Raw genomic sequence first — 25,645 nt, forward strand, 5'->3', positions numbered from 1 at the left:
GCCCATGTATGACAGGTAGTTATGACAGAGCTGGCATTGTAGACGAGTGTAGAAAAGATAGCCTTTCTAATATATGGTACTGAGAAGATTGTGCACCTGTGTGAAAAAACCTTATCCCCCTTACTTCATATCATGCACAAATTAACCAACTCCAGGCTGCTGAAAAGCCCAAAAAAGAAAAGCAAATTTTATGATGTTTGGAATTCAATATAGGAGACTAACTTAATGAAAAAAAGTTTCTTCAAACAATACACAAACTCAAGAAATCATAAAGAAAAGTTTGGTCTCCTCAACTGCTTCAAAATGATGATCACCAAAAGAAAACATCCAAGGAGAATGAAAACTCAAATCTCAAACTGGGAAAAATGTTCATACTAAATAAATAACTCATACAAATCAACATGAAAAAGACTAACTGCCTGACAGAAAGGTGAGCAAAAGATTTAAACAAGTACTCTGTGCATTCAAGAAAAAGCAGTTGCCAATAAATATTTTAAAAGATGCTTAACTGCATCTGTCATCAACAAAGGTAAATTAAAATTAGCCACCAGTTGGGCATAAATGAAAGCTGCCAGTATGGAGGGTTGATGTGGTTGTAAAGCAAATGAGTCACTTACACACATTTGTGGGAATATAAAATGGCCTGGTGACTTTGGAAACTGTGACATTGTCTAGTAAAGTTGGAGGTATACCTACTTTGTGCTGAAGCAATTTTAATCCTGAGAATATAGCCCTATATACAGATAACTCTTGAAAATGTGCCCTCAAACTAGAAGATACATTCCAAAGAACTAGAATATTCTTAGCAGCATCAGTGCGAGCAAAATCTGGGAAACAGCCCAATGTCTATTGACTAGACAGTGGATAATTAAATAGTATTTTATGCACATAAGGAAATATTATATAGCCATGAAATTGAAGGATTTATGGCTATCTACAACAGCATGAATTATCTACAGAATGTAAACTAGGACAGTCACAAAACAGATTGTAGAATAATAGCTAGTGCTTATGGAGCCCACACTGTGTGTTCCAAGCACTATTTTCAAGGTCTGACACAAATGAACTCCTTTTCATGAGAAGTAGGCACTAATATTATTCCATTTTGCAGTTAAGAAAACAGGCACAGTGACATTTACTAACTTGCCCAAAATCTCACAGCTCATGACTGGTGGAACCAGCTGTCAAAACCCAGGTAGTCTGGGCACAAAAAATACCATGTGATATGATTTTTGGGGGTGCCGAAAGTTCAAAAACAAGCAAAACCAAACAAATTATTTTTAATGATACAAAGCCATGTGGCAAAATGAAAAATAAAAGCAAGTGAAGGATGAACATAGAATTCAGGACAGTTGTTTCCTGTGGGGGTGGGGGTTTGTGATCACAGAGAAGCAGATGGAAACTTCAAAAGCAGTGGTCATTTCTAAAAACAGAATGAGCGCCCATATTTGAGCTATTTTATTGTTCTTTATACCTTATGCATAGTTTATGACTATTGTTTCGTTTCTAATCAATATTTAAAGCAATTGAAGAAACTAAAGGAAAAAATAAGACCTTGCCGAAGATGGCAGAGGAAGGTGTCATATTTTTTCCTTATAACATTTCTTGCATCTTTGAAAAATCCATGGCTGGGGTGCCTGAGTGGCTCAGTCGGTTAGGTGTCCGACTTCGGCTCAGGTCATGAGCTCATGGTTCGTGGGTTTGAGCCCCGCATTGGGCTCTGTGCTGACAGCTCAGAGCCTGGAGCCTGCTTCGGATTCTGTATCTCCCTCTCTCTCTGACCCTCCCCTGTTCATGCTGTCTCTCTCTCTCTCTCTCTCTCTCTGTCTGTCTAATTAAACATTTAAAAAAATTTTTAAAAAATCCACGGAAGTGGATTTGGATGTAGAATTTTCATTACTTAAAGACTTTGTTTTCAAACAAACAACAATGGCAACAAACAGTGGCACGGATGCCTCTGATTACAGCCTGTCCAAAAGGCAACATGGCGGAATGGCAAAATCCTTCCCTTCAACGTGTATTTTTTTTTTTTTAATTTCTGAGGGAGAGAGAGACAGCGTGAGCAGGGGAGGGTCAGAGAGAGAGGGAGACACAGAATCCAAAATAGGCTCCAGGCTCTGAGCTAGCTGTCAGCACAGAGCCCTATGCGGGGCTTGAACCCACAAACCACAAGATCATGACCTGAGCTGAAGTTGGACGCTTAACCGACTGAGCCACCCAGGTGCCCCCAACATGGGGTTTTTAAACGTTGCAACTCAAGGCCTTTTTCCTCCTCCTGATTACAGACTGTGGCTCCTTTCCATCCCCTGCCCAAAGAGGTATAGGAAATAGGATTCCACCATCCATCATAAGCCACTAAGAATTTCTCTCTTCAGTTACTTAGAATCAGTTTTTAAGGAACAAAACTCAAATTATCAGTCAATTTAATGTTACCTCTTATTTTAAATCCTTATAGTTTTTACAGCTGTGGTAGTTACTTGAAGTCCATCCCTGTTCCCTTCTCAGTTACACCCCATCGGCCCCCAAGCTCTGCTCCACTGTCTCCTCTTTTGTGAGGATGTCTTTTCTACCATCAGTGTGCCCTTTTCCAAGATTTGCTTTCAGACAGAGTAACTCCATTGTCCCCTTCGCACTTTGCACACACTTTGAGCAAAAACCCCTTATTAGCATTCTGCTTGCCTACTATTAGTTATTTATGGTCATTCTCATCTACAATGGATGTTCTTTAAGGTGGGATATCAAATCATAAGAATCTCTAAATTATACTCTGAATATTCAACAGCAAAGAGTCCTGTATGAAGTGATCATAAAAATAGTAGACAATATCTGTTCTAGTCATCTACTGTTGCATAACTCATCACTCCAAAGCAGGGGCTTAGAAACCAGGATTTCTTTTTGTCTTTCCTGGTTCTCAGCTGGGTGAGTTCCTTTGAGGTTCTGTCATGCCGTTGCATTCAGATGGTTGCCTCAAAGCTGGACCAGGCTGAATGTCCGAGATGGCTTCCTGACTCTCACGTCTGGTGCCTGGTTCCCCTTAGCCTGCCTGTCTCCATGAGGGCTCTCCCTGCCTGGCTTATGCTTCTCCATGGCTTCTCCACATGGCTTCTACTTCTCACAGCATGGTGGCCATAGCATATGACTGGTGGAAGCCAGCTTGCAAAGGCAGGAAGCGGAGATGTCTGGTTGTGAAGGCCTCTACTCAGACTTGGCATAGTGCCCCTGCTGTCATATTCCATTGGTCTATGCTATCACAGGCCCATACAAGTTAAAGAAGGTGAAGAAAAAGATTCACCTCTGAATGGGAAGTATGCAGGTCAATTGCGCTAGAGCATGTAGCCATGATCGGAAAGTACAATCTGCTACAACATCTATGGAATATGCCCTCTGTGTCATAGTGCTAAACATACTGCACATATGAAGTCACTTAACCTTCTCAACAATGCTTTGAGATAGCTACTATTTCCACTTAATAAATAAAGAAAATGAGGCTCAGAGAGGCTAATTGATTGCTTTAAATGTCGCAGCCACTAAGTGGTAGAGATGATATTCCAGTTAGATCACTCCGGAGGTCTCTCTCTTTAAATTTCTTTAAGTTTATTTATTTATTTTTCGCACATGCACGAGAGAAACAGAACATGTGGGGGAGGATCGGCAGAGAGAAGGAAAGATAGAACCCCAAGGAGGCTTCACACCATCAGCACAGAGCCTGATGCAAGGCTCGAACTCATGAACCAAGAGATCATGACCTGAGCTGAGATCAAGAGTCAGTCGGGAGCTTAACCTACTGCATGACCCAGGTGCCCCCAGAATCCACTCTCTTAATCACAGAAATATTTGGCTTCCTTACTGTGAAAGATGAATAAATATTTGACATTAATACTTCTTTTCTCTGACTAACTCAACAGAATAGTTTTTAAGCTCCTAAAATATGTATCTTTTCTTAAAAAATATTTTTATTTATTTCTAGGAGAGAGAGAGAGAGAGAGCGTGAGCAGGGGAGGGTCAGAGAGAGAGGGAGTCACAGACTCTGAAATAGGCTCCAGGCTCTGAGCTGGCAGCACAGAGCCCGACGCGGGGCTCGAACCCGAGAACCGCAAGATCATGACCTAAGCAAAAGTCGGACGCTCAACCGACTAAGCCACCCAGGTGCCCCAAAATATGTATCTTAAACAATACCCTCTGTGCTCGCCCCAAAAGCAATAGAGAAGAATGGAAAGTGAGAACAGAGAACCATGCAGTAGATCCTCCTACATTTCTACTTGATATTTGGTCTGTGATAGAAATCCTGTGCTCTTTTTTTGTGACCTTGCCTCTCTTGACCAGGAATTCTGAAATTCCACGTAACCAGGCCTCCTGGAAATTCCTTTTGCTCTTCCTAATGGGTATCTTTTTCTGATTTTAGCCCCAAATCATATCCACCCACAACTTCTGAAAAGCTTTTCAGCTTTTTGGTATCAGGTGCATTTGGACATGACCAAACGTTGGCATGAAGGCACCTTGGCTCTCTTCCTGTATCTTATTGGTGGGGGAACGTTGGGTATATGGAAACTAGAACAAGCTGGTGACTGGGGGCTTGGTTTTCATGGAGTACCCAACCAGAAATTCTGGAGCTGACTTTCAGTTTCTCTCCACATTTACATAATCAAATACCATGTGATTATCATAAGCTGTCATTATAGGTCAGGTCCTCCATATAGTGGCCTGGCTCATGAGACTCCCCACGGTTGCTGGTTTTGCTTATTGCCAAGTAGTGAAATACAGTGTCTGAGGACATGGAGGTATTAATAGAGCTGTCAAATTAGTTCATGAGAAGTGTTGTTTTCTAGCAATGGGAGAATATAAAATATGACATGCCTAAATGATGGAAGATTGTGTGGCTATGTAAATAAGTTTAGTTATACTGGAAAATAGTTATGATACATTAACGTTAAAATCAAAATAGGATGCATAGTTTTATAAGAGTCTTAGGGGCATCTGGGTGACTCAGTTGGTTAACTGTCCAACTCTTTGTATTGGCTCACATCATGATCTTACTGTTCATGAGATAGAGGTCCACATTGGGCTTTGGGCTGACAGCATGGAGCCTGCTTGGGATTCTCTCTACCTCCCTCTCTCTCTCTCTGCCCCTCCTCTGCTCATGTGAGCATGTGCTCTCTGTCTTTCTCTCTCTCAAAATAAATAAACGTTTTAAAAAAGAAAAAAACCCAAAAGCCTAAAAAACACCCAATAATGTTGACCACTTTTCAATGGTTCCATTGTGGTATTTTTGTCTTTGTATGTTTTTGTATTTTAACCTTTTCTACAATGAATATACATGACTTGTGTGATAATAGTAAGCTCAATATTAAAATATGTCACAGCCTTCTCTATTCTTTGTGATGTTTTTAAAGGCCACAAGCATGAAAGGTCTAAACTTGTGGTGAGTCAGCGGGAGACTTGAGTTTGTTCAGCTGGAAGCCTCCTGTGTGGCAGCAGGTGAGTTAAGTCAGGGAGTTCCTTCACCAGCTGGCAATTTTGCCATTAAGAGGGGAGGAAGTCTGTCTCGGAATTCTGCATCGCCCCATCTTCACACATCTCCATGAGTCTCAGGACCAACCGCACTTGCTGTTCCTGCACGAAACCACTGGCCAAGTCGACAACCTGTGGCCAACACTTGCCCTGCAGCCCACCTGTGTCCTCTCACAGCGTGCAGCTTTTTAATTACCAGCCAACCATGATGCTGAATGTTAGCTACGTGACTCTGATAGCACCAGCGGATGGGCCTGGTTGGTCCGAGAGCAGATTCGTAATTACTTCTGGGTAACTAGGAAGCCAGCCACACTGACGACTCTGCTGGGTACGAGACTCTGATCTCAGGATGCCAAAATTGCTGCTTCTCCTTTCCCCAAGATTCAGGGGGATTTACACTTATTAATTCCTACAAATCAAAATGAAATTGTTCCCCAAGGTCAAGGGCAGGAGTTGTTCACATATATCATGGAAGAAAATAATGACCCAGGATTTACAGAGAGTTTTGTCATGCATACATACAGAGGGAAATAGCATTTATTGGGCACCTTCTATGTACCAGACACAGCGCTGGGCTCCTTGAAGAGAAGCTGATGTGTATCCCCACCCAGTGATTGAGTGGCTTTTATCATGTGAGGTTTCAAAGAGAAAATATGGCTCTCGTAAGCAAAACAGTCATTCAGTTTGGGGATGTGTCCCTGATGAGAAATAGGTAAAGATGACATTCTCAATCATTGTGAAGCAATTCCACATGCTGCAAACATCATGGATGTTGGCATACGAGAAGTGTGGCTTTAGCTGCCTCTGAATTGGGAAAACCTGTTACCCAGGGTGGTGGTCTTACATGAGGACGTGGGAGTGGGGTTTTGTGCTGAGTCGTCACAGCATGAACAGATCCTCACGCAAATGACTAGCTATGTGCTGGCCATAGGCACTCTTGGTCTGCAGAGTTTTTCTTCTCTTTATCCTTTCTTTCTCACAACCAGACGCTGAATGTAGGTGGGAAAAGTATTGCGGGGGAGCATTGTTACTTCCTTACCAGAATATACAGTGTCAACGAATAACATGCCTTCAAGTTGACTTTGTTGGTGTCAGTATAAAGAGGATCTTTCTTCCCATGTTTAAGCCCACTGTCTCAGAAGGTAGTGAGCCCTTATCCTAGAGCATCCTAGAAGACTCTCGAGTCTAGGGTTAGAGCCACGGGTAGACACTTGAATTCCCTACTCCTAAGACTCTAGCTCTCAGACTACTTTACTATTTTGTTTTGTTTACCACTGACACTCTTGCCGGAATAAATGAATATGAAAGACAAGTTCCCTGAAGCAAGAAAAGAGATAATAGGTTATTGTCAGATAATTTGATTGAACCTGTGTCCCTGTTTAATAATAGACTGTCACAGTTTGTTTTACATGTGACAGGACACACAACATTGCATGCTAGGGACCATAGTGACACAGCCTTCTAATACTCCTAAAGTATAAAGTTTAATCTTGGTAATAAAACTGCCTCATAAAACTTTATGGGTAACAACTGAAATGTCCAACACCAAGGTCAAGATAAAATAAACCACCAGATAAAATACACGTCCACCATTCCTGATCCAAATTCCTTAGGGCTAGGGATTCAGAATATTTTGGAATTTAGGAAAGTAATATTGTACATGTAGCTAATATTACTAATTTCCCCTCTAAGTTTTGGAGAAATGGCTAGGCATTAAACATACTCATATTTCTACCTGTGAAACATAGAGGTATATTCAGAAGTGGGATAAATGAAGAACATACATCACTTCACTGCAGGTCGAGTTTTGCTGCCAAATTAGTTACAAACATTTTTCAGTAGTTTGAAGCTTTTGGCTTTGGAATTGTGGATAAAGGATTATGAACCTGATTTAAGCACTAGCCTGAAAACACAGTAATTTTGTTTTAAAAAATTTTTTTATGTCTTATTTATTTTTGAGAGAGAGAGAGACAGTGTGAGCAGGAGAGGGACAGAAAGAGAGGGAGACACAGAAGCTGAAGACGGATTCCAGGCTCTGAGCTAGCTATCAGCACAGAGCCTGACGTGGGGTTCGAACCCACAAACCACGAGATCATGACCTGAGCTGAAGCTGGACGCTTAACCGACTGAGCCACCCAGGCGCCCCAAAACACTGTGATTTTGAAGAAGACCATAATGTGGGACAGTACTCATAACACAAAACAGTATTATGAGATGAATGAAAACAGTAGATGTTCTAAAAGTAGGTTTCCTGAAATTTTAAAATATTACACAAAGATACAGAAAAAGAACTTCAGAAACCTGCAGCAAGATAGTGGTTAATTTTGGATGCTAGGGAAAACATGGTAACTTTTGTTTTCTTCTTTGTAATTTTGTACATTTTCTAAAATTTCCAAGAGGACTATGAATAATTTTAACAACAAACAAAGCTGGCTTGCCATCGCAACTTTCCAGCCTGTGGGGACACTGCAGGGACACATTATACCCCCATTAGTCCCCAGTCTGGGATGTGTGACAGTGTCTCCCTCTTGAATGCCGGAAGCAGCCTGGCCAGCATCGGGCGTTAGCTTACTGGAAAGTGCTAGAAGCAATCACTCTAGTGACCTCTGTCTCTTTCAAAACACTCAAAACTACAGCACCAAGGTTCTTATCAGTTCTGTCCAGAATGATGAAGAGATCCTGGAAATAAACCCCAAGACCCTTTTATTCAGCCCCGATGGAGTAAGCGTGTCTGCCTACTCTTCCCTAACAGCGCCCATGTGCTGCAAGGAGTAGGGCTTTAGGCAGTTGGATTGATTGTTAGGGAAGCTGAAAGCTTTGTTGCGGGGAGAGTAACTGTGAAGTAGCCTGCTAATTTCAGAAGCAGTTTAGAACCAGGACATCTGTTCTTACTGTCTTGGAACATCTTTGTTCTTTCTTTCCTGGTTTTCTTCTCTCACAACCACTGTTGAGCGTTGTTTATCCTCACTGATGTACATGGAGCAGTCTTTGGTTTTTCAAGTCAGGTCTCTGATATATGTACACATTTGGTCTTTAATTTGTGCCATTCTGCAGAACATTTATGGTAGTCAGTTGCATTTGAAACTGAATTTTAAAAAAGGACCAATAATAACGATGTTTGTTATTAAGTCTGGATGAATGAAAAGAAAAAAACACTGGAGGCACTTTGCTGTCACTTGCTGCATAAGACTAAAATGATCTGCTCAACATACAGCTAATGCTGTTTGAGGGCAGGGACTAGCTCTTCCTCGTCTTTATAAGGGAGGTGCCTAGCCCGAAGCCCAGCTCAGGGTATACTCAGCAAATGCTTTTGACTGGGCTAATATATTTATAGGGGGAAATATGTATTGTATTGTGCATATGTATACACACATGTGTACATATATGTATACATACGTGTGTATAAATATGTAATTTATCTCTATATCATTTTTTTCTTCTGTGCGCATTTATTCATTCATTGTAGAAGTGCCCAGTGGGAGACAGTAAGGAATTAGCTGTAGCTACAAAGGCCATTTAGAATTCCAGGTTATAAAACAGCAAGGAATTCCAAGTTCCACGGTTATAAGACCACTTAGACCAGCATCTCACAACCTTAGCTGCAGATTAGACTGAGTTGAGCATGGTAAGTACAGTCAGTGTCTGGGGATTCTGATTTCTTTGGTCTGGGGAACGATACTGAACTTGCTTCTCTTNGCGAAAGTCGGACGCTCAACCGACCAAGCCACCCAGGCGCCCCTGAACTTGCTTCTCACTTAGAGCCTCCTTGATGACCCTTTTGTTCAGTTGGATTTAAAATCTACTGCCGTGGGGCACCTGGGCGGCTCAGTTGGTTAAGCATCCGACTCAGGTCATGATGTCACGGTTCATGGGTTCGAGCCCCGCGTCAGGCTCTGAACTGACATTCAGCTCAGAGCCTGGAGCCTGTTTCAGATTCTGTGTTTCTTTCTCTCTCTCTGACCGTCCCCTGCTCACACTGTCTCTCTCTCTTTCTCTCAGAAATAAATAAAACATTAAAAAATATTTTTAAATCTACTGCCGTGAATTAAGTGGGTTCATGGTTTTCACAGAGGAAGGAATGCTCCTCCAAGGCATCACAGGACAAAACCTGTGTCTGTGTGTGTGTGTGTGTGTGTGTGTGTGTGTGTGTGTGTGNTGTGTGTGTGTGTGTGTGTGGAGAGGGAGGGTCATACATTTCCAAACTATTCTCACACAATGTCCCATATGTGACTGTTTTCTCTGAGTCCTGTCTTGGTGAATATTGTAGCTGCCTCTCTAGCATGCCAGGAGGGGGCTGGCTCCGGGGCCACTGTTCTAATCAGGTGCATCTCAAACTTAATGTGACTAGAGGTCACCTGGGGATCTTGCAGAAATACAGATTCTGAGTCAGCACCCCGAGAGGAGAAAGCTAATGTTTATGGAGTTACGGTGATTCGGTCTGTCCCCCGGGAGCTCCAGATCTGACACAAGTCTAACGCTGGAATCTTAAAGCCACCCTTTGGAAGCTTGATGAAATTGCCAAGAGGTCAACTGTCTGGCTAAAAACCGAAGCAACCTAAAGTCCTCATGAAGGGGCAACACCTCTATTCTTTATGGAGGAGACCCTGGCACAGGGTGGGTTCACACGGAGGAACAGAAGCAGGACCTCAGGGTAGGGGCTCTCGACCACACAGCCGGATGGAAACTCGTAGCAAATTACTGCTGAGGTTGTCAAAGTCACTCCCACATTGCCCCCAAGGAAGGGATGGGTCTGGAAACAAAGCCTGCTGCAGTGGGTTGAATGGCAACCCTAAAATATTTCCACGTCCACAGCCTGGGCACTTGTGAATGTGACCGTATGAGGGGAAAGGGTCTTTGCAGAGGTAATGAAGAATTTTGAGATGAAATCATCCTGGATTAACCAGAAGGTGAGTGGGTGGGGGCCTAAACCCAATGACAAATGTCCTTACAAGAGAAAGACAAGGGAGATCTGAGGCAGGCAAAAGAAGAAAAGGCACAGACCCAGAGCAGAAAGTGGGAGAGGGCGAGGCAGACAGCAGAGAGATGCGGCCGCAAGTCAGGGAGCACCGGGGGCCACCTCCCAGGCTGGTGGCGGTGGAAGGAAGGATCCTCTCTCCTAGCTTCGAAGTGAGCAAGGGCCTGCCCACACCTTGATTTTGGACGTCTAGCCCCATAGACTGTGAGAGAATACAGTTTTGGTTGTTTTAAGTCATGCAGTTTGGTGAGAAGTGGATGCGCCTGCCTTACCATTCATTCCACGATGGGGCCACAGACCATTTATTTGTTTGTTTGTCTGACAATGAAGCTGCTGTTTGCCGCACTCATCACTGGTTATAATCTTCTGTCTGAAACATCATCCCTTTTGTCATGTGACCCTGGATCAGCCAGCCCTACTCCTGCCTCACCTGCCCAGCTCACTGCCTGCCTCAGTTTCCCACAAAGGTGGGGTAAACAGAAGGGGCCCTGGATTTGGAGTCAGACAGACTTGAGTGGTAGCTCCAGCTCCATCCCCACTTTCTGTGCCATCTCAGAAGAGTCACTTAGACGAGGAAGCCGATGCCCAGAGAAGTTAGTGGTGCCTGCCATCCGACTGGCCCCACCTGCTACAGGGTCAGAGGAGAAGGCCGTCCTGGCACCTCGCACAGAGGAGATGGCCCATAAGCCAGGAACCCCGGCTTCGGCTTCTGCAGCCCACAGGCCTGGGTCTGGCTGTGTGTCAGGTCACCTCACCCTGACACCTGGGGGCATCTGGGATCACGGCGATGCTGGCACTGCAGCCTCCTGTCACTCTGGACACCAGCTCCGCCTCCAGCGTCCACCTGTGAGACCCAGGCATCACCTCCTTACCCTGGACTGTCCCCGAGCTCCCTCTAAGCCCAGAAATCCACCCAGAAGCCAGGCAGTCGCCCTTCTTGAGGCCGGATCCTGCTTTCTGGAGGGAAGGTTAGGTAAGTCCTCCAATGTCCTACAGCTATAAAATGATGGGGCCAAAGGACAAGGGATTTACACTCAGTCTGCTTGACTCTGAAGCCCATGTTCTTTCCTACACTGTGACAGGGAGTGTGCTACCTTTCCAATGAGCAAACTAAAACCAATAAATGGGTAAATAGATGGCTGTTAAAATTAGTACCTCAAAATTCTCTCAATTTAAAAGTTCTTTTTGTTTCTCATTATAAATATTTCTTACCACTTAGANTTTTTACCATAGCCCTAGACATCAGGAATAGGATGGATGTTGTGCTGAATCAGATACACATTAGGATATCCTAAACTGACCGCATCATCACCCCGGCTGCTCCACGAACCCGGAACTGGACTCCAGGTTCTCTGCTGGGGCATCACGTGTGGGAAGCACGTGTTGTTTCAGTTCTGGCTTCACACACGCGGGTGTGAAGTGATGGATGGTATTTCAGGGTGCTCCCCTGGCATTCTGGGGCTGGGGTATCTCATCGCTGTCCCGGCCACACACCCATGCTGGGTGAGAACAAGTGGCCGGCCCATGAAACCAGTGTCACTACGGGGAAGATGCTTCGCTGAGCACCAACATGTGCATCCTAGGCACCAGCCTCTCGGCTCGGCTCTGCCACTGGCAATGCCCTTCCTGGGGGGGCACAGTGACACCCTTCCTTCATTCACATTCCGGTTCCCACCAGGAGAGGGGAGATTGGGACTCACAGAGACGTCCGTTACTTACTGTCTGTTCATAGTTCTTGCTGCCTCACAAAGAAGCGGGATCTTGAATTCAGCCTGTGGAAACAAAAAGTAAAACCCGTTACTGAGCTCGACACTTCATGTTTTAATTCCGGCCAACACGCCGCTGTCGCTCCCTATTAGAATGGGGGACAGGTGGGGACTCAGAGGAAATGACGGGAAGAGAGTCAATCCAGGTGGATAATTGGTTTATTTCTGGAGCGGGGCGGGGGAGGGGACTTTGCCCTGACAGGCTGTCCTCTTTCCGTCAGGATCCATCGCGTCTGCCCTGGGGAGCTGCGCACACAGCCCGAGCCTGGTTTTCCCTGGCGTGCAATTGTGTACTTCCCCTGGGCGCCTGCTCGCGGGCTCTGCAGGGCGCCCCTGCCCGTGCAAGAGAAGGGGTGCTTTTCCTTTCAAAGTGAGGCTCTGCCATGAAATATTTATTGGAAGCAACATTTCTCTACCGCTTCAGCTAGGACACAACATTTTATTTGTGGCTTGTGTTCACCCACACAGGAGAGATTATTTGCCAAATAAATTAGCAGCAGAGACCCTGGGGGTATTCAGAGGGAGCTTTCCATCAATAATTACATTTAATCTACACAAAGACCCTGTGGGTATGTAGGATATTGGCCACCATATCAGTTGGGGTTCTAGCAAGAAATGGATGGCATCCTCAAATTGGTAACTTGAGAACAGTTTAATAAAGAGATAGTTTAAAAGGTGTGGACAGGGTAAGGGGAATCCACAAAGGAAAGTGAGAGATGTAAGGGTGCTGTTATCATGCTTAGGGGTTCAAGGGAGCCAAGGGTCACTGGGATCCAGACATGGGGCTGGTGGGAAGGGCTTCCACAGTATGAGAGACTCAGAGGGAGAGGTCTGGGTGGGTGCAGTAGAAATCTCCATCTCACACTTCTGGCCACACTCGCATGCTGCTGTTTCCCATTGGCCAAACTTAACAGGAAGCCAAGGGTGAGGAGCCATGGATGTGGTCTCTATCCATCAGCCTCCTGGGGCTCCTTGCTGAGCAGAGCAGAGTTGAGACTGGACTTCAGTGTTAAAGAGAATGAGGCTCAGGGAGGTTAACTTATGTGTCCAAGATCATCCATCTGCAATAAAAGCCCAAATGCACAGGACTCAAAAATGCCATTTCCTGCCCAGTCACCATATTACACCCCACTGAGCTTTATGCACTTCTAGATCATTCTGCCATCCCTCTGTCATCATGTATCCATCCATCTATCCAACTGCCATTTACTGAGAACTTTGTGCAAATATTGTGCCCAATAGGAGGCGGCCTCTGTTCAAGGCACTCCTAAAACTCAGTATAATATGGATTCTGCATCTCTCTATGATGGCTGTTATCAAAGTGCTCTGCAAAAACAGATTCATCTAGGGGCGCCTGGGTGGCTCAGTAGGTTGAGCGTCTGACTTCGGCTCAGGTCATGATCTCATGGTTCATGGGTTCGAGCCCCGCGTTGGGCTCTGTGCTGACAGCTCAGAGCCTGAAGCCTGCTTCTGATTCTGTGTCTTCCTCTCTCTCTGACCCTCTCCTCCTCACACTGTCTGTCTCTCTCTCTCTCTCAAAAAAAAAAAAAACATTTAAAAACAAAAACAGATGTATATAAAGCAAAACAAATCCTCTGTGCCTTGGAGGTCAGGGGAATCTTTATTTATTTATTTATTTATTTTAAATGTTTATTTTTTCAGAGAGTGAGATAGAAGGTGGGTAGAGGTGGGGGAGAGAGAGGGAGACACAGAATCTGAAGCAGGCTCTGTTTGAGGCTCTCAGCCAGCTCTTAAGTGAAGGAATCACAGGGTGTGGGACAGTCCCTTCCAAGGCTTACTGCCTTGGATCAGAGGTCTGGGGAGGTGGCCAGGGAAGATGCTTTCTAGCTTCACTTTCCATCCACTGTATTGCCTTGAACAAGGCATTAAAATGCTCCGCCTCAGTTTTTCATCTGAGACATGATCAGGTTGGGCCAAATAGGTCTTTCAGTTCCAAGATTCTATAAAATAGTTCCATTTAAAAAACTGTAATTCTTTCATATCTGGTGACAAAAAATAGTCTCAGAAAGTTGGATATATGTTATTACATTTCTTCTATTTTATTTCCTCTAATAAAGCTTCCTGTGGAGCCACACTACAGAGGCTTTGCCAAAGTGTCCACACATGTGGCATCAGGGATGAACAGGGTAGGGACGGGGGAAGGAATACTTAACTTTTGCCTTTGTCCTTCAACCTTTGTAAATTACTTCATCTGTAACAGCTTGTATTTTAAAATCTTAATAAGAGTTCAAAAAAACTCTTAATAGGAGTTTGAGAGATGTGGGAATAATCTGTTGTACAAAAAATAATTTTAAATGGTCAGGAAAGGAGTCCAAATTTTCTGGCATTTAAAAAGAAAACTTTGGGGTCTTAGTGACCCACAGCAGAGTCTGAGCCAGCCAGGCAATGGCATCAGCATGACATATTAGATGGCACTCCACAGGGCAAGGGGCTCTTTGCTTTATTCCGAGTGTCTAAGACCCATCTTAGAAGGCTGTGGTTCTACCTGACCTCAGTCACTTTATGAAGGATGTGGTGAGAATGAGGTGTGGTGAGTCTGATGGAAAGAATTTCATGTCCATCGGTTTTAGGAAGGTGCTATATTATGAGAAGGACAAGGCCCTTCCCTTCCTGACAGGCATATTTTCAGAAGGAATGTAATGAACATCGAAAGCCTGGTATGTGTCCATGCCCCACCACAGTAACCCCATATCACCTGGATTATCATCCTTATTCTATACGAAACCAAACAGATATTCACAGGCAGTAAGTAACGTGCCCTACGTTGCACATACAATAAGCGGGTATTGCGAACCATTCCCCTTGGTGCTTTTTAGTTATCTGCTGGGACAATAATCTCCCTGCTCTGAGCCTCAGTTTGCTTCTCCACAAAGTGGGGGTAACACAACAGCTATGGTAGGGCTCTTGTGGAGGTTACACGGGAACATAAGATATCTAAGATGTGAAAAGATGGTGATTGCTGTTAATTTGAACTTTAAGACTGAATGTCCTGTACGACTTTTATTTATTTATTTACTTTTAAAGTTTGTTTGTTTATTTATTTATTTAATGTTTTTTATTTATTTCTGAGAAAGAGAGAGAGACAGTGTAAGTAGGGGAGGGTCAGAGAGAGTGGGAGACACAGAATCTGAAACAGGCTCCAGGCTCTGTGCTGGCAGTCAGCACAGAGCCAGACATGGGGCTTGAACCCATGAACTGTGAGATCATGACCTGAGCCGAAGTCATATGCCTAACCGACTGAGCCAAGCAGGTGCCCCTAAAGCTTACTTATTTATTTTGAGAGAGACAGATACATGAGTGGAGGAGAGGCAGAGAGAGAGAGAGAGAGGGAGAGAGAGGGAGGGAGAGACAATCACAAGCAGGCTCCACACCGGCAACGCAGAGCTCAGTGCGTGACTTGAGCCCACAAAGCTGCAAGATTGTGACCTGAGCCGAAATCAAGAGTGGATGCTTAACTGACTGAGTCACCCAGGTGTCCCTAAATGTCCTGTTTGATTTTTAGGTTTTAGTCTCCAGAAATGAGAAGCTCTTCCCTGCCATTCATGACTGCCAGTGGGGGTAAACTCAGGTTCTCACAACTGTCTGCCCTTCAGGATTACCTGGGAACTTTAACAAATAACTAGTCCTCCAGAAAGTTTGATCCAGTTGTTCTGGGGTGGAGCCCAGGTGTTGATATTTTTAAAATGGCCCAAGTATTTTAACAGGCAGTAAGGCAGAAGGAAGTGGACGTGAGAATTCCCCTTCTCCCCTCTGTCCACCCTGTGCCTCTCCCTGGCATTTTCTCATTCCTGGGTGAAGTACCACACTTCTATCTGCCTTGCTGTCTCAGACTCATCCTAAACTTGGAAATGCAGGCACACCGCTACTCACAAAGAATCTTCAGTCTGCTTAGAGTTGTTTCTGAGTTACTTCCCAGTGAACTGTGTAAAGAAAACCCGCCACGTCCAGACACTGATGCCACAGATCAGAGAGGGGAAGGCTTCTAATCTCACCGGGTGGCGATTCCTCTCCCGGATCTTGTTTATAAGCAACGAGTGAGTAAAAATCCAGGCTCATACAATTGTTGTTCGGGTAGACTTTGTTCGTATATCTTGAGAACATTTTTTGAGGTTCTTCTATGCATTGGGCACCATTCAGATGCTAGTAATTAGAGACCACAGAGCAAGGCCCTGCCTCATCACACCGGTCTGTTTTCCCCATGATGCTACAAGCAAGCGTATAGAGCAAAACTAAATATGTATCTGTAAACATGGGAAGAACGTAGGAGGATGTTGGGACACATGGGAAGGCATGCTCAGAGGGGTCCACAGAGCTCCTTATGGGATCAGTGTAAGATTTCCTTACCCACTACTGCTCACAGGTAGCCCTGACCCCTACTTTATGCATCGTAAGGGAAGGGCGACTTCAGGGTCTACAAACTGTTCAAGATAAAAGAGCATCATGGATGCTTGCTTTTCTTGCCTTCACTGAGCAACATGGGGAGGCTGCCATGCCCAGCCAGGGAGAGAATACCATGTGTTTGTATACTTTTTCTAGGAATCAGGGCATTTATTCCAATTTCTCTTCTTCATTAGCCACAGAGGCAAAGCCTAAGTGTGGCTTTCGTGATCAGAGAGAAGGGATGCTTAGGTGCCATCATTCAGTCACAGCAGGGCACTTGGTGCAAATGTCACTAATCTGTCCAGAGCCAGGTTTGTGGTGAGGATGTTGAGAGAAGCATGTGGGGGTCTCCAGAAGAGGCCACACTCTGCCTGCAGGGCCCACAGCCAGGGAGGGACAAGGTAGGAGATCTTGGAGCCCTGGGGAGTCACAGGGAGAGGCCACCTCTTTTCATGATGACTGTTTATTTCTCCAACAAGGAGAGATATCAACTGCATTGGATGCCAATGCAAATCGAATCTTAAATGCCAACCTGGGCACTATAATTGCCTGTGTACCAGCTTTCAAAGCCTAGGCAAAGGAAACAAAATACACTCTTAATTAATTTGGGCTTAGAAATCTGTGCTCTCAATTCAGTGATAGAGTTCTCATGGGATTTACAGATACCTAAGACTCTAGAGATCTTTGGAGTCCAAAATGAAGTCCAGTTTGAAAAACACTGCTCTGCCTTATGATGCCTCCCATTACAACTTAACCCACTGCTCTCAAGGTATAAAGATGACCGTGTCAAAGAGAGGTGCACAACACAGCTGGGGTCCTGGGAGTAGAGGAGTCCCTTCCCTAACCAATCTTTTTGACCAAATAACCCCACAGTTTTGGAGGGAATGGTCCCAATTACTGTGTTTGATTATCCTACTAAGTAATTTGTGCACTAAAAAGCATTTTTTTATTTTAAAAATGTTTATTTATTTATTTTGAGAAGAGAGAGAGAGACAGACAGACACAGAGCAGAGGAGGGGCAGAGAGAGAGAGAGAGAGAGACAGAATTCCAAGGAGTCTCTGAGTTGTCAGCATGGAGCCAGAAGCAGGGCTCGATCTCATGAATCCTGAGATCATTACCTGAGCCAAATCAAGAGTCAGACACTTAACAGACTGAGGCTCCCAAGCGACCCTGAAAAGCATTTTTTTAAATAATAGATTTGATGGTTAAAACACATAAATATTTCAGAAAACTAAAATAAAGGAAGCAAGTTCCTATAGATAGGAGTATGCATAAGATTTCTAAGGAACAGACATTCGATCTGGGCTTTAAAACCGGGGTGGCTGCTTCTGAGCTTGAAACCCAACTGGGGTCTCAGTGTGAGGAAGAAAAGACTTGTTTTATAAATGGATTGGATTTTGGTGCGGATCTTAATCCAAAAATAATTAATACCCTTACGGTATCATAAGAAGTTTAAACAATTGGAAATATGTAGAGCAACAAATCATATTTCCTTGTTATCCCGGAGAACTCTTGTTCTCCACTGGGAATTCGCCGGTGCTACCAAACTGAGCTTGCAAAGAGCCATGTTATCATAAATATTTCGGCTGCATTTCACCTAATCCAAAATTAATATTTTATGAAGGAAAAACAATGCTTTTATAGTGAGGGATTTTTTTTTGCCCTCAAATATTTCTTACTTATTCCTCGAAGATAAGGCTTATAAAAATGCTAGCCTCTTTATTTCAAAGTTTAAGAAACAGCATTCTTGTAACGATGGTGCACCTGAGCAGAGATAGAGGAAATGGCTGAAAGCAAACTATGAACTGTGGAGAATATTAAAGATAGTCAAGAAGGTACGACATAGTTCCACAGCTAAAACTGGGTCAAGGCTGGAAGGGAGGGTCAAAATGAAGGCTTGATTCTTTTCCTCATTAAAACACAAAACAGAAGAAGAACCGAACATGAAGTGCATACAACACACATCTGATTTTCTATACCTTCACAACCAACAGATCCGAAGTGGTGGACGTTACTTGGAGTTGATGGAGGGAAGGAGGGGCTACCGGGTGAATATTTGGAGAAAAGGGACAGGGAATGTGTGTGTATGTGTGTGTGTGTGTGTGCCTATGCACACCTCCATGTGCTTTAAGTAAATGTGTTAAAATATCTGATTTCTCAGACACAGATGTTTATTAATTTGGTCCCAATTGTATGCAATTTTCTTCTATTTTCACATAAAAATGAGAAAGTGACATCTTTGACTTAGAGGAATGCTCAGACTTAGAGGAAGCTGTATGCTGATTAGATTTCTATTTCTGTACCCTGGTCAGAGCAATCAGCTACATTTAATTAAGTATAACATTTAATTTTATTGGATTTCCAACAAATGGAAGGCTTTGGAGTCATATGGATTGTTAGTATAGATTTTTTTTTGAGGAATATGGGAGACTGCTTTCCTACTTTTTCTGCTATTAAGTATGGGCATATTTTAAAAAAAGATTTTGCAACTGTCCTGGTAACAAGTAACTTCCCTTAAGTATCTCAAGTCAATGTGAATGTGCATCCATTTTTTATTTTAAATGATTTTGAAAACACCCTTAATGATCTGATGCAATCTATAGACTTATTCCTCCTAGTGCATTTTGTTTTTAAAACACATCTTCTTGTCTCTTTTCCAGAAGGCATTCCTTTCCTTCCATAATAGGCTTTTTCTCCCCCCCCCGCCACGCTTTAAATGTTATAGTAAATAGTCTCTTTCTTTATCCTTTTTCTCTCTCACCCCTGTTGTTTTCTTATATCCATTTTCTTCCTTCTGTTCTCCCTTCCTTCATTTTCCTCTTCTTTCCTCTCCTCTTTCTCCCCATCCTTTTCTTCATCATTCCCTCTTCCTGCCTTCTTATCATTGAAGTTGTTCTATTGCTCAGATAAAACTTGACTGTAGCAAAACTAAAATGTAAATGATCAGGAGCCTAATTAGATGTTTCCTTATCATTTTTCAAAAAGACTTATTTGTTTGCGTCACCCCATTTTCATTTGGCTGTCATAAATCATGGCAGAATTGCACTGATTGGGACCAGTACTGCCAGACCCCTAATCTATCATCTATCTATCTATCTGTATGTCTGTCTGTCTGTCTGTCTGTCTGTCTATCCATCCATCCATCCATCCATCCATCCATCCATCCATCCATCCATCCATTTATCTGTCCATCTGTCTGCCATCTATTGTCTATCTGTCATCATCTGCCACAATTTATAGGCTGGCCTTGGGGTAGAGACAGGTCTGGTGACCCTACTTCCCCCATGGACATCTAAAGTCTGCAGGTGAAAGCACTGTCATTCTTGAAATACTCATGTATTAAGCACTTGCTATATGCCTGTCATTTTCTGATAAGCTGTTTCACAGTAAGGTGGGCCTCAAAGAAGTTTGAGAGCATTTTTAAATCCAAAAATGGGGCATGAAAAGTCAGGTAGTCTAATAGAGACTGGACTGAGAGTAATGTAATCTATAACAAAAACAACGACAACAACAACAACAAAAATAAAAGTAATGCCATCTGCTGAATTCCAGAACCCTATGTAGGACACCCTGTTTACTTTAGATTCCACTGTACAGCAACAATCCAAATGACCCAGATTTTTCAATATTGAGCAATACTGTCATTTTGTTCAACAAGACTTCTCTTGAGCCAAATCTGTCTACTGAACAAATGCACAGTGTGGATTCAGATGAGGTCATTGCTTTCTTTGTAACTTCAAGAGCATTTAGAACTTAACTCCTGAATTGAGCTTCCTCCATATAATTAACTCTTTCTTTGACTTTTCTTTTACTCAGGATCGCTCACTTGGCAAGATTGGAAGCAAATCCCTAAGCCCAGGTGTGCTGAACTGTACAGCATGTCATGCAACTTGAGTCTCAGTTTCTCCAGCCCGAAAAAAAGGGGATATAAACACTGCCTGCCCTGCTTATAGGATGGGTTTGAAGACCAAGTGGGATGGTGGAAGTGAAAGTATCTTGTCAACTATAAGTAGCTATGCAATATTGTTCAACAGGCAACTGTTGAGCAATTCCTAAGCGTCAGTACCATGAAGGACAGTGAGGATTTGAAATTGGCAAGGAAAGTGTTCTAAAGAAATTTTTATCATTTTTCATTAAGTCTTAATACTTTCAGAGGATCAGTACACTTGGGGAGTTGTAAGATGCTATCGAGACTTTGATAGATGAACGATTAAAATAATCAGAAAACGATGAGATTAGCTTCCTGGAGAAGTCACCTTAAAAGAGGATTTCTTTAGGTCAAAACTCTTTTTTTTAATGTTTATTTATTCTTGAGAGAGAGAGAGAGACAGACAGACAGACAGAGAGAGCAAGCAGTCAAGGGTCAGAGAGAGGGAGACACAGAATCAAATGTAGGCTCCAGGCCCTAAGCTGTCAGCACAGAGCCCAACGCAGGGCTCCAACTCATGAACCACAAAATCATGACCTGAGCTGAAATGGGAGGCTTAACTGACTGACCACCTAGGTGCCCCAGTCAATACACAATAAAGCGAAACAAAAAAATATCCAAAGAATCTAATGAAAGCTTGCCTGTATATAAAATAAACTCATGATAACTGTGCTAAAAATTCTTTTATAGCCACTGTTCTTTACTTGGCACTTAATAATTGCTGCCCACTATAATGCATACTTTTTATATACTGCATATCATTTCTCCCCACAAATCCAGAAGGTGGGTATTGCAATTCCATTTTATAAAGGATAACTAGAGGTCCTGAGAGGTTAAATAATGCCCCAAATCATTCTTCTAGGAAGTAACAGTCTGAATCCAAACACAGGCTATTTATTTCTCAAGGAGTGGGTGGAATGTGTAGTAAAAAGAGTTTGAGAACAGAAGTAGGAGTTTGGGGTAAGGAAGTGTTCTTACAGGGGATATCCAGACAAGTAGAGCTGGTCAGGATATCCCCAGCCATGCTCAGAAGTAAGGGGAACCTGATCTATGAACATCCATAGGTAGTCATGGGGCAGACTGCCTCCTGGGTGTCTATCAAGATATCAGACCATCCGTACCTTGGTGAACTGAACGACTGTAATCACCTAGCTCTGACTTTGTTTTCAGAAGGCTACCTTCTGGCAGTAATTTGGTTTCTTGCATAGATTTGATTACTGGAAAGGAACATATAACCGATGTACACTTTTAACACTTGAACGGAGTTACAGAAGATAAATGTACAATGCCAGAATGCTCGAAACAACATCCCTGAGTCCCATCAACTTTGGATACCCTGGATGAAATCTGCAAAGCTGATAACTAAATCTGGGTCCACAGAGACTCTCAGAGGTTGGGCCTGGGCTATTAGCCACCCCTCATATTTATCTCACGCTAAATTCAACAGAGAACCCACCACCATGGAAGGCTATGCCTTCAAACATGGATATTGAATTTCCATGTTGTGTCCAGATCTTTTGGCTCCTCTTAGTTTATAAAGCAAATAGCTGTGTACTGCGGACTTTCATTTCTAATGCTTAGGTGTCTGGAAAGAATCTTTCAATTAGCATCACTAATGAAATAATATAACCAAACTTATACACTTGTTTTGCTATTGCTTGTGGACTCAGGAAGACCTGGGTCCCATTTCTGACTTTCCCTCTTATTCACTGTGTAAAATGGACAATGTAGGGAATTTCTCTGAACCTAAGCATCCTCTTGGACAGAGTAAGAATAAATATACCCACTAAAAATAAAGAGTGAACCATGATGATGATTTCCAATATATTCTGTCCACAAAAGTAACAAATGAAACAAAACCCACAAAGGATATTCCCATAATGACTTTTTTTCCACTGTTTGTTTTTCATGGTAATTTTTCTTTCTTAAGTTACTGATATTGAACTTATTTAACTGGATCTTTCTCAGACTTATTGATAATTCACTTCACAATATCACTGGAGATTTTGTTTCAATCTGTAAAAATAAATCTAACTTAGATTTGAATAGTTATCTCTGTTTAATGATGTAACCCCTTTGAGCATTGTTTCTTTCTCATGCAAGAACGGGTAGACATAGCCTGGAGGAACTCTCCAGAACTCAGGTCTTGGTGGACCTTGGCAGTTGTCTGCAATGGTGCATATAACAGCTTTTTAAAAATTATTATTGAAGTATAGTCAACACCTGAACACAACTACTTTATGTAATGGTGTTCAGAAAAAGATACTTCCATCTAGCTCTGCTACTGACCGTGTGACCTTGGCAATGAAACTGCCTAGCTGCCATTTGTCCATTGCCCAAATATCATTTCTGTGTCAGACGCTGCATGTACATCTGCTCTCACATTCACAGCAACACACAAAGTGTATTATTTTACCCAGTTTCAAATTACAACGCATCAACATCAAACTGAAGCTCAGAGAGGGTAAGCCACTTACCCCAAGACACAGAAGTTGCACACCACGTTCATTACGGTTTAGACTGACTTCAAAGTTCCTTCTCTTTCTCTTTCACCATGCTATACACCCCCATAAACTCTCCTTAGCCTCTGTGGCATCTTTTAAATGACCTGAAGTCACTCTCTCTACTTAGTGAAGGCTGCCTGCACAGGCAATGAAACTGTGGTATATTACTATTCTCTAATGAGTTTGTTAAAATGAAATATTCATAAATGTATCTGTATTAAAAATTTCATGGTGGTTATGGGCATGTTTTAGGAATAAGGCCAGCGTTGATTTGGGGTGAAGAAAGTAATGACAAGTGAACCATCATTTACTTAGTGCCTACCAAGTGTTATATATGTACCATATTTCATTTAATGTAAATATTATATTATTGAGGCTAAGAAGTTCTCAGTGCAAGTGCTATGTGATGCTGCTCCATTATAAAGATGCAGGAATTGAGGATTGAAGGAGATAAAGTAGCATGTCTGGTCCAAGTGGCAGAGTTTGGATCTGGACCAACTTGTCAGACGTTAAATCCCACAGTCTTTCCAGGACAGCACCTGACTCAAGGCAAAGTGAGCTAGAAATAGGGTCTCCTGATGTGAAGACCAATGCTGGCCAGATGGTACAGAAAAGAATAATCTTTGGTTTTAGAATGGTCTTGTTTATGGAGTCATCTGAGAGGATTCCTTAGAGAGAAAAAGGAGAAATATCGCCTTTAGATGGCCAGTGTCTAACACTGCTCCAGGAATGGCTGCAAGATGAACTCTAGGAAGCTGCCAAGAAAAACTATTCCTCTTGGTCAGCTCAGGTGCAATCAGGGTACCTCTGAATTCTGTTAGGACATCAGTGGCTGGACAACGTTGAACACTCACTTGGACCACTCAAGTTCTCCTATAAACCAGAGATATACTACCTAACTCGAAGTGAGGTGTGAGGATCAGGTGAGTTAATGCACACAGACCGGCTTTCAAGAGAGACAGCTGTAAATGCCAGTCACCTTTCCTGTTTCTCTGGGGCATATTTTATCTTTAGTTTCTCAGAGGCTTTCTGAAATTTTGTCATTTCTCCGGCAGACCTCCAATTGGCCTTACTACCACTGTCTTCCTGGCTTTTGAAATAACCATTCCCTGTGGTTTGAGGGGCCTCTGGGAGTTCAAGGGGGAAACAGCACTAAGGGGCTATGATATAAGAGAAGCAAAGAGCATACTCAGGTAAGTAACATTGGCACACAATAAAAAAATCAGTATTGATAAATTTTAGCCATGACTGTATCTTGTGTCTTTACGTGTCTGTAAAGCAGACAGACTTTGATGACACTTAACTCTCTTTTCTGTGTCACTCGTTTATGTTTTGTTTGTTCTCTTCAAGAAAAACCCAACAGAGATGCCCCTCCCCTGCCCCGCACCTTAGAGGGGGAACACTGTCCCCACCTTCACCCTTACTCTTGGGGTCCTCATCCCTGTGAGCGCAGAAGAATGATTGGCGTGATTCCAAAGTCACACCAAACCAGAAAGGAAACTATTTCAATTTAGAACATAAAATATATATATATATATATATATATATATATATCCACAGGGGCTCCAAGAGTTAACTTCTACTTTCAGTGACCTACTTTGACTTGAAGCTGCCTTTCTAGGTGGTTGTCCTAATGAAGGTCAACCAAGAAAGGCAGCAACCGGCCTGGCCTTTGGATTTTAGGAGCAAACAGTCAGGGGGTCCAAGCTCCAGGATGAGAAGACTGAAAACATCTAGCCTTTTAATTTTTAATGGGTAGGTATCTTGATTCTTTCTTCCAGCAGAATGAAGAGATCTTTAAAAACTGAGTTAAGGGAGCTGGCTTTCTTTATGCCGCTCGATGCTTTTTAGAAGGCCCAGCATTTAATGTTATAAAACCCCTTTTTTTTTTTTGGCATGGTGTCAGCTCTTTCCTAATGATCATTTATGCCAGTGAGATGCCCACTTAGATGGAGCTGGCCTACTTAGTTTACCTGAAGAGTGTGGCCGTGCTCAAGGTCCTGTGCTGAGATGCTGGTCTCCTGCGAGGGACCCCCTTGGCGACATTGCAGAGAAGTCTGACAGCTGGTAATCCGTAAGGCAGTGCAGTGCACTACTCTCAACGCAAAGCAGTGTCCTTCAGCAGAAAGCCCCTCCTAGGTCCGTTTGAGGTTGTGTTTCCTGTGAAATGCAGCCACAGACTAGGGTGGTGGGACCTGTGTGTGGGTAGGACTTCCTCTTAGGTCTAAGTGCAGTATGTGAAAGTCTCTCAACCCCAAAGGATGTCCTTAGAGATACACAGAGTCCCTAAGCAGCCCTTCACAGCTACAAGAACACACTCACAGATTGTGGAGCAACACTCAAGCATGAAAGGTAGGTTTTGCCACTCTTGATTCACATGCACGCTGAACACTGATTAACTTACGACCTGATGTTGCAGTGGCTTCCTGAGACCACGTAAGACATGTGGACCAGATCCTTCAGGTGCTGTGGTGAGAACGTGGGTCTGGCATGACAAATGCCTGGCTCTTCTTCCGGTTGTATTAATCATTAATTGTGTGGTCTCAGACAAGTTGCAGTTTG

At 43.2% G+C, this 25,645-nt stretch overlaps 1 protein-coding gene across 1 annotated transcript in view; it reads right to left on the bottom strand.

Annotated features, from left to right (window-relative positions):
• CLNK (cytokine dependent hematopoietic cell linker) overlaps window positions 1-25,093 on the bottom strand; it is a 171,973-nt gene extending 146,880 nt beyond the window's left edge. Inside the window, 2 exon segments of the mRNA XM_077750389.1 lie at window positions 12,203-12,255; window positions 25,057-25,093. Coding sequence (XP_077606515.1) covers window positions 12,203-12,213 — 11 coding nt within the window. The 5' untranslated portion in view covers window positions 12,214-12,255; window positions 25,057-25,093.
• Window positions 25,094-25,645: the final 552 nt, after the last annotated feature.

The sequence above is a fragment of the Crocuta crocuta genome, unplaced genomic scaffold (assembly GCF_008692635.1).
Source record: "Crocuta crocuta isolate KB4526 unplaced genomic scaffold, BGI_CrCroc_1.0 scaffold179, whole genome shotgun sequence".
Taxonomy (NCBI): Eukaryota; Metazoa; Chordata; class Mammalia; order Carnivora; family Hyaenidae; genus Crocuta; species Crocuta crocuta.